The sequence below is a fragment of the Blennius ocellaris genome (assembly GCF_963422515.1).
Source record: "Blennius ocellaris genome assembly, contig: SCAFFOLD_77, whole genome shotgun sequence".
Lineage (NCBI taxonomy): Eukaryota > Metazoa > Chordata > Actinopteri > Blenniiformes > Blenniidae > Blennius > Blennius ocellaris.
In genome coordinates this window covers 1-9,792 of record NW_027662247.1, presented here as the reverse complement: position 1 = coordinate 9,792, position 9,792 = coordinate 1, and the positions used below count along the sequence as shown (strand labels likewise).

General features: G+C 52.3%; 1 protein-coding gene across 1 annotated transcript; it reads right to left on the bottom strand.

Annotated features, from left to right (window-relative positions):
* Nucleotides 1-864: 864 nt before the first annotated feature.
* Nucleotides 865-8,517, bottom strand: nyap2a (neuronal tyrosine-phosphorylated phosphoinositide-3-kinase adaptor 2a). Its single transcript, XM_080521385.1, has 6 exons — nucleotides 8,311-8,517; nucleotides 4,902-5,206; nucleotides 3,420-4,451; nucleotides 2,160-2,324; nucleotides 1,899-1,990; nucleotides 865-1,131 (listed from the first exon to the last, which is right to left on the bottom strand). The coding sequence occupies exons 1-6, from the start codon at nucleotides 8,511-8,513 to the stop codon at nucleotides 916-918; spliced, it is 2,013 nt and encodes a 670-aa protein (XP_080377511.1). The 5' UTR covers nucleotides 8,514-8,517; the 3' UTR covers nucleotides 865-915.
* Nucleotides 8,518-9,792: the final 1,275 nt, after the last annotated feature.

Below are 9,792 nucleotides of genomic sequence, written 5' to 3'. Positions count from 1 at the left end.
TGTCCTCCGTCAGTTGTTCTGTCCTCCGTCAGTCTTTCTGTCCTCCGTCAGTCGGCTCTGTCCTCCGTCAGTCTTTCTGTCCTCCGTCAGTCGTTCTGTCCTCCGTCAGTCTTTCTGTCCTCCATCAGTCGTTCTGTCCTCCGTCAATCAGTTCAGTCGGTTCTGTCCTCCGTCAGTCGGTTCTGTCCTCCTGTCAGTCTTTCTGTCCTCCATCAGTCGTTCTGTCCTCCCGTCAGTCAGTTCCGTCAGTCGTTCTGACCTCCGTCAGTCGTTCTGTCCTCCGTCAGTCTTTCTGTCCTCCGTCAGTCATTCTGTCCTCCGTCAGTCTTTCTGTCCTCCATCAGCCTTTCTGTCCTCCATCAGTCGTTCTGTCCTCCGTCAATCAGTTCAGTCGGTTCTGTCCTCCTGTCAGTCAGTTCAGTCGGTTCTGTCCTCCGTCAGTCGGTTCTGTCCTCCGTCAGTCGGTTCTGTCCTCCCGTCAGTCAGTTCAGTCGGTTCTGTCCTCCGTCAGTCGGTTCTGTCCTCCCGTCAGTCAGTTCAGTCGGTTCTGTCCTCCGTCAGTCGGTTCTGTCCTCCTGTCAGTCGGTTCAGTCGGTTCTGTCCTCCGTCAGTCAGTTCTGTTGGTTCTGTCCTCCGTCAGTCGGTTCTGTCCTCCGTCAGTCAGTTCTGTTGGTTCTGTCCTCCGTCAGTCGGTTCTGTTGGTTCTGTCCTCCGTCAGTCGGTTCTGTCCTCCCGTCAGTCAGTTCTGTTGGTTCTGTCCTCCGTAAGTCGGTTCTGTCCTCCCGTCAGTCAGTTCTGTTGGTTCTGTCCTCCGTCAGTCGGTTCTGTCCTCCCGTCAGTCAGTTCTGTTGGTTCTGTCCTCCATCAGTCAGTTCTGTTGGTTCTGTCCCCCCGTCAGTCGTTTCTGTCCTCCCCTCAGATGGCGGTGTCCCAGAAGACGGTGTTGTGTCCCGGCGCGGTGGGCGGGGCCGAGTATGGCGGCGGCTTCCTCTTCCAGGACGGCAGGATGGGCATGCTGTCCTGTTTGAACAGGTTCTTGTCGGGTCTCTGGCGAGCTTTGATCTCCCGGCACAGAACCCGCTTCTTCTGGATGGTGTCCATCATGGTGGCGTCTCCACACAGCCACGGCATCTGGGGGACGACAACATGGCGGTTCAGCTGGACAGGTGTGTTCAGGTGTGTCCAGGTGTGTTCAGGTGTGTTCAGGTGTATTCGGGTGTGTGTCCAGGTGTATTCAGGTGTGTGTCCAGGTGTGTTCAGGTGTGTCCAGGTGTGTTCAGGTGTGTTCAGGTGTGTGTCCAGGTGTGTTCAGGTGTGTGTCCAGGTGTGTCCAGGGGTGTGTCCAGGTGTGTCCAGGTGTGTTCAGGTGTGTGTCCAGGTGTGTTCAGGTGTGTGTCCAGGTGTGTCCAGGGGTGTGTCCAGGTGTGTCCAGGTGTGTTCAGGTGTGTGTCCAGGTGTGCTCAGGTGTATTCAGCTGTGTGTCCAGGTGTGTTCAGGTGTGTCCAGGTGTGTCCAGGTGTGTTCAGGTGTGTTCAGGTGTGTGTCCAGGTGTGTTCAGGTGTGTGTCCAGGTGTGTCCAGGGGTGTGTCCAGGTGTGTTCAGGTGTGTGTCCAGGTGTTCAGGTGAGTTCAGGTGTGTCCAGGTGTTGAGGTGTGTCCAGGTGTGTCCAGGTGTTCAGGTGTGTTCAGGTGTGTCCAGGTGTTGAGGTGTGTCCAGGTGTGTCCAGGTGTTGAGGTGTGTTCAGGTGTTCAGGTGTGTTCAGATGTGTGTCCAGGTGTTCAGGTGTGTGTCCAGGTGTTCAGGTGTGTGGAGGTGTGTTCAGGGGTGTTCAGGTGTGTTCAGGTTTGTGTCCGGGTGTGTTCAGGTGTGTCCAGGTGTTGAGGTGTGTTCATATGTACCTGGCTGAGGGCAGGGTGCAGGTGGTGTTGAGCTCCACCAGGTGAAGGAACTCCTGAGGTCGACGCCGAACGTCCAAGTTTACATTTTGAATCTGGACAAACAACAACATTGTTCAACACACACACACACACACACACACACACACACACACACACACACACACACACACACACACACACACACACACACACACACACACACACACACACACACACACACACACACACACACACACACACTCCTCCTGTTGTCACACTTACCTCCTCCTGCTCCTCCTCCTCCTGCTCCTCCTCCTCCTCCTCCTGCTCCTCCTCCTCCTCCACACAGCATCATGGTAGGACTAACAGACGACCTCCCCATCCTGCTGGAACCAGAATGTCCTTCTCTGTCTCTGCTGTGATGTCTCGGCAGAGACCTGCAGTCTGCTGTGGGGACACAATGTCTCCTGGTCAGTCAATACTAGACCAGATCAACCTGATCAATACTGGACCAGATCAACCTGATCAGTGATCAATACTAGACCAGATCAACCTGATCAGTGATCAATACTGGATCAGATCAACCTGATCAGTGATCAATACTAGACCAGATCAACCTGATCAATACTAGACCAGATCAACCTGATCAATACTGGACCAGATCAACCTGATCAGTGATCAATACTAGACCAGATCAACCTGATCAGTGATCAATACTGGACCAGATCAACCTGATCAATACTGGACCAGATCAACCTGATCAGTGATCAATACTAGACCAGATCAACCTGGTCAGTGATCAATACTGGACCAGATCAACCTGATCAGTGATCAATACTAGACCAGATCAACCTGATCAGTGATCAATACTGGACCAGATCAACCTGATCAATACTGGACCAGATCAACCTGATCAGTGATCAATACTAGACCAGATCAACCTGATCAATACTGGACCAGATCAACCTGATCAGTGATCAATACTGGACCAGATCAACCTGATCAGTGATCAATACTGGACCAGATCAACCTGATCAGTGATCAATCCTAGACCAGATCAACCTGATCAATACTGGACCAGATCAACCTGATCAGTGATCAATACTAGACCAGATCAACCTGATCAATACTGGACCAGATCAACCTGATCAGTGATCAATACTGGACCAGATCAACCTGATCAATACTGGACCAGATCAACCTGATCAGTGATCAATACTAGACCAGATCAACCTGGTCAGTTATCAATACTGGACCAGATCAACCTGGTCAGTGATCAATACTAGACCAGATCAACCTGATCAATACTGGACCAGATCAACCTGATCAGTGATCAATACTAGACCAAGGGGCGGAGCCTCAGCAGGAGCTCCTCCCCTCAGTAACAGGAGGCGGAGCTTCACTCTGCTGCTTCCTGGTTCCTCCCCCACGGTGTTCTCAGACCCGCCCACATGCTAACCGCACTCTCAGCGGGGGGCGGAGCCACAGGGAAGGAGGAACGCTCAGTGGGGGGCGGAGCCACAGGGAAGGAGGAATGCTCACCGTCTCGGTCCCGGCTCTTCCTCCCCCCGGAGCTCCTCTTCATCACCGGCCTGCCGGACGAGAACAGGAAGTGGAGCTCGTCCAATGGGCTGGTGGGCGTCTGTGACCTCATCGACACGTTCTGCATGGAGCCGTGCGCGGAGGAGGAGGAGCTACTGAGCTTGGCCCCGCCCTCTCCGGCCCTGTGGGAGGACGAGGAGGACGAGGACGAGGAGCGAGGCATGCTCCCGCCCGCCACGAGCGCGTCGTAGGGCGGCGGCCTCTTCAGGCTGAGCGGCGCCGGCGTGCGGCCCCCGCTGACCGGGGACGGACACGCCGACCGGCTGCGGGGGGAGGCGTGGCCCCCGGAGGCGGAGCCGGAGCCGGGCGGCTTGTAGAGGCTGGAGGCGAGCGGCGGCGCCGAGGAGCGGCCGGACGGGGCGGGGGCCTCCCGGTCCCGGGGGCGGTCCTTGCGGTGATGGGCGGAGCCCTGCGGCGGCTCGGCAGCGCCGCCCCCCGCCTTGAAGGGGGCGTCGTCCAGCGCGGGCAGCCGGGTGACGTCCAGTGGGGTGAGCGGCGACTCGTCGGAGTTGGGCGAGCACTGCGCCGGGGCGGGCGGGAAGACGAGCAGCGGTGGGCGATGAGTCAGCAGGTTGGGGAACGGTGGCGGGATGTCGCAGGACGAGGACGCCTCGGGGGGGGGGGAGGCGCCCGCCGCCGCCGCCGGCAGGAAGTCCTCCAGCACCGGGAACTTCATCTCCTCGTACACCGACTCGCTCTGCTCGTCCTCCTCGCCGCCCCGCACCCCCACACCCCCCAGAACGTGTCCCACCATCTGGATGTACACCGGCTCGTCCTCGTCCTCCTCCGTCTCCCGGGACGCCGGGCTGTGGCTCCGGGACGAGGACGGGTTCCAGCGCGCCGGGGACTTCCTGGCGCCGGGGTTCCCCATGTAGGACTCGTCGAAGGAGGCGCTGAGCTGGGTGTTGGGGTTCCTCTTGGGTTTGGGTGGAGGCATCCTCCTGGAGTCCTCTGGGTGGAGGACGCCACGCCCTGAGGACGGACAGGAAGCAGGGACAGAGACAGGAAGTGAGCGATCCAGAACCTGAGGTCTAGGTCCTGCTCCACACTGCCAGCCTGAAGAACCTGAAGAACCTGAACAGGCGGGAAACCCAGAGGACCTGAGGAACCGGAACAACTTCAACGACTGCTAAAGAACCTGAAGAACCCAGAGAACCTGAGAAATGTGAACAACTTCCACAACCTGAAGAACCTCTGAAGAACCTGAGGACCCAGACAACAGAGACAGAGAACACAGAGAATCACTGTGACCTTCAGTCTGACCTTCACTCTGACCTTGCCCTAACCTTGACCATGACCTTCACTCTGACCTTCACCCTGACCTTCACTCTGACCTTGCCCTGACCTTGACCATGACCTTCAGTCTGACCTTGCCCATGACCTTGACCATGACCTTCACTCTGACCTTCACTATGACCTTGCCCTGACCTTGCCCCTGACCTTCGTGGCCGTCGTGCTGCTCCCTCCGGGTTCCTCCGTCCACGGTCTCACAGCTGCTGCTCAGTTTGGTGTTGGGGTCCCTCCGGGGTTTGGGTGGAGGTTGTCTCCGGTGGGTGGAGTCGTCGTCGTCGCCCCCGCCCACCGAGTGTAGGGACTGGGACCGGACGGAGAAGCCCTGGCTGGGGGGGGGCAGGCGGTCCTGGGGCGCCGGCAGCGTCATGAAGCCCATCCGGTAGTGTTTCCCACCATACGCTCCGTCTGTCGCTATGGCAACGTCCTCGCCCATCCTGAGAGGAGCAACCACACAACCTCAACTCAACGCATCAACACCGTGTGTGTGTGTGTGTGTGTGTGTGTGTGTGTGTGTGTGTGGTATGATACGGTATGGTATGGTACGATACGATGCGGTACGATACGATACGGCATGATACGGTACGATACGGTATGATACGATGCGGTATGATACGATACGGTACGATGCGGTACGATACGGTATGATACGGTATGATACGGTACGGTATGAATCAGTATGATACGATACGATACGGTATGATGCGATATGATACGGTGTGATGCGAAACGGTACAATACGATACGATACGGTACGATACGGTACGATACGGTATGATACAGTATGATACGGTACGGTACGATGCGGTACGATACGATACGATACGGTATGATACAGTGCGATACTGTATGATACGGTGCGGTACGATACAGTATGGTACGATACGGTATGATACGGTGAGATACGGTACGGTACGGTATGATACGATACTATACGGTACGATACGATACGGTACGATACGGTACGATACGGTACAATGCGGTATGATACGGTATGATACGGTACGGTACGATGTGGTACGATACGATACGATACGGTATGATACGGTACAGTATGATACGGTACGATACGATACGATACGATATGATACAGTGCGATACTGTATGATACGGTGCGGTACGATACAGTATGGTACGGTACGGTGCAATACGGTACGGTACGGTACGGTATGATACGATACGATACAATACGGAACGATATGATACGGTGCGATGCGATACGGTATGTACGATACGATACGGTACGGTATGATACGATGCGATACGGTATGATACGTGCGAAACGATGTGGTATGATACGATACAGTATGATACGATGCGATATGATGTGATGCGATACGATATGGTACGATACGATACGATACGATATGATACGATACGGTATGGTACGATGCAGTATGGTGCGGTACGATACGGTATGATATGGTACGATACGATACGATATGTGCGGTACGATACGATACGATACGGTGCGGTATGATATGGTATGGTACGGTACGATACGATGCGATACGATACGATGCGATGCTATACGGTAGAGTACGGTATGGTACGATGCGATACGATACGGTATGATACGATACAATACGATACAATACGATACGGTATGATGCGATGCGGTACGGTATGATGCAATACGATACGGTATGATACGATACGATATGGTATGATACGGTACGATATGGTATGATGCCATACGATATGGTATGCTACGGAACGATACGATATGGTACGGTACGGTATGATACGATACGATACAATATGATACGGTACGATGCGGTGCGATACTGTATGATACGGTGCGGTACGATACGGTGTGATGCGATATGATACGGTATGATGCAATACGGTACGATATGATGCGGTATGATACGATAAGATACGATACGGAACGATACGGTACGGTACGATACGATATGATACGATACGGTATAATACGATACGGAACGATAAGGTACAGTACGGTACGGTACGACACAGTACGATACGACACGATACGGTACGGAACGGTACGGTACGGAACGATACGGTATGATACGATACAGTACGATGCGGTATGATACGGTATGATACGATATGATACAGTATGATGCGATACGGTACGATACGGTACGATGCGGTATGATACGGTATGATACGATACGATGCGGTATGATGCGATACGGTACGATACGATACAGTACGGTACGATGCGGTGCGGTGCGGTATGGTACGGTTCAGTATGATATGGTACGATACGATATGGTATGATACGGTACGGTATGATACGATACGATACGATACGGTATGATACGGTATGGTATGATACGGTACGGTACGGTACGGTACGATGCGATACGGTACGACACGACACGATACGATACGATACGATATGATACGATACGGTACGGTACGGTACGGTACGGTACGGTACGATACGGTACGATACGGTACAGTACGATACGATACGATACGATACGATACGGTACGACACGATACGGTATGGTACGATACGGTACGATACGATACGGTACGACACGATACGATATGATACGGTATGGTATGGTACGGTACGATACGGTACGATACGATACGGTATGATGCGATACGATATGGTACGATACAGTATGACACTGTACGGTTACAGTACAACATGATCCTCCTCTCCAGAACCCTGGACTAGACTTTCCACCCCTTCACTATCGTCTCAGACCTGTTAGGCCAGGACCTGTTAGACTAGGACCTGTTAGACCAGGACCTGTTAGACTAGGACCTGTTAGGCCAGGACCTGTTAGACTAGGACCTGTTAGACCAGGACCTGTTAGACTAGGACCTGCTAGGCCAGGACCTGTTAGACTAGGACCTGTTTGACCAGGACCTGTTAGACAAGGACCTGTTAGACCAGGACCTATTAGACCATGACCTGTTAGACTAGGACCTGTTAGACCAGAACTTGTTAGACCAGGACCTATTAGACCATGACCTGTTAGACTAGGACCTGTTAGACCAGAACTTGTTAGACCAGGACCTGTTAGGCCAGGACCTGTTAGACCAGGACCTGTTAGACAAGGACCTGTTAGACCAGGACCTATTAGACCAGGACCTGTTAGGCCAGGACCTGTTAGACCAGGACCTATTAGACCATGACCTGTTAGACTAGGACCTGTTAGACCAGAACTTGTTAGACCAGGACCTGTTAGGCCAGGACCTGTTAGACCAGGACCTGTTAGACAAGGACCTGTTAGACCAGGACCTATTAGACCATGACCTGTTAGACTAGGACCTGTTAGACCAGAACTTGTTAGACCAGGACCTGTTAGGCCAGGACCTGTTAGACTAGGACCTGTTAGACCAGAACTTGTTAGACCAGGACCTGTTAGGCCAGGACCTGTTAGACCAGGACCTGTTAGACTAGGACCTATTAGACCAGAACTTGTTAGACCAGGACCTATTAGACCAGGACCTGTTAGACCAGGACCTGTTAGACCTTGTAGACCTTTTAGACCTTGGAGACCAGGACCTGTTAGACCTTGTAGACCTTGTAGACCTTGTAGACCAGGACCCGGTAGTGGTGTCCTCCTGCCGCCTCTTCTTCAGGTGCTTCTCCTGCAGGTAGGTCCAGTTGGTCTGGTTCCGGACCCGGTCACTCTCCCGGGCGATGTCCGAGGCGTTCTGGATCACCAGACCATGGTAGGTCCTCAGTCCACTGTCCTCCACGTACTGGAAGAACCTCCTGAAGGACGGGCTGTCCCCCTGAGACGCCATGGACCCTGGACCTGCAAGGAGACACAGGGCTCTGGGTCACCCCAGACCACAACCACAACCAGACCACAACCAGACCACAACCAGACCACAACCACAACCAGACCACAACCAGACCACAACCAGACCACAACCACAACCAGACCACAACCACAACCAGACCACAACCAGACCGGACCTAGGACCAGCCGAATCCAGAACCCAATAGGCCCTGGAAATCTTAAGTCCAGGTTAGGTCAAGGTAGAGGTCCTGGACCTGGACCTGGACCAGACTCCCATCACTCCAAACTACAGAACCAGTTTATTACCACTGAGACTCTGAAGTGTTTATAGATTATTATTACATGTTATCAATGTTTATAGATTATTATTACATGTTATTAATGTTTATAGATTATTTTTACATGTTATTAATGTTTATAGATTATTATTACATGTTATTAATGTTTATAGATTATTATTACATGTTATTAATGTTTATATATTATTATTACATGTTATTAATGTTTATATATTATTATTACATGTTATTAATGTTTATAGATTATTATTACATGTTATCAATGTTTATAGATTATTATTACATGTTATTAATGTTTAATAGATTAGGGGGGAGAGAGAGAGAGAGAGAGAGAGAGAGAGAGAGAGAGAGAGAGAGACAGAGAGACAGAGAGAGAGAGAGAGAGAGAGAGAGAGAGAGAGGAGGGGAGAGACAGAGAGACAGTGAGAGAGAGAGGGAGAGACAGAGAGACAGAGAGAGAGAGAGAGAGAGAGAGAGAGAGAGAGAGAGAGACAGAGAGACAGAGAGAGAGAGAGAGAGAGAGGGAGAGACAGAGAGACAGAGAGAGAGAGAGAGTGAGAGAGAGAGAGAGACAGAGACAGAGAGAGAGAGAGAGAGAGAGAGAGAGAGGGAGAGACAGAGAGAGAGAGAGAGAGTGAGAGAGAGAGGTAGAGAATGAATGAATAAACTGACTGAACTCACCTGAGGATGAAAAAGGACTAAAAAAATGTCATTCCTCCCTCAATGTGTCCTCTCAGGAAGATGTGTCCTCCCTCAATGTGTCCTCTCAGGAAGATGTGTCCTCCCTCAATGTGTCCTCTCAGGAAGATGTGTCCTCCCTCAATGTGTCCTCTCAGGAAGAGATGTCCTCCCTCAATGTGTCCTCTCAGGAAGATGTCTCCTCCCTCGATTGTCCTCTCAGGAAGATGTCTCAGGAAGATGTCTCCTCCCTCGATATGTCCTCTCAGGAAGATGTCTCAGGAAGATGTCTCCTCCCTCGAT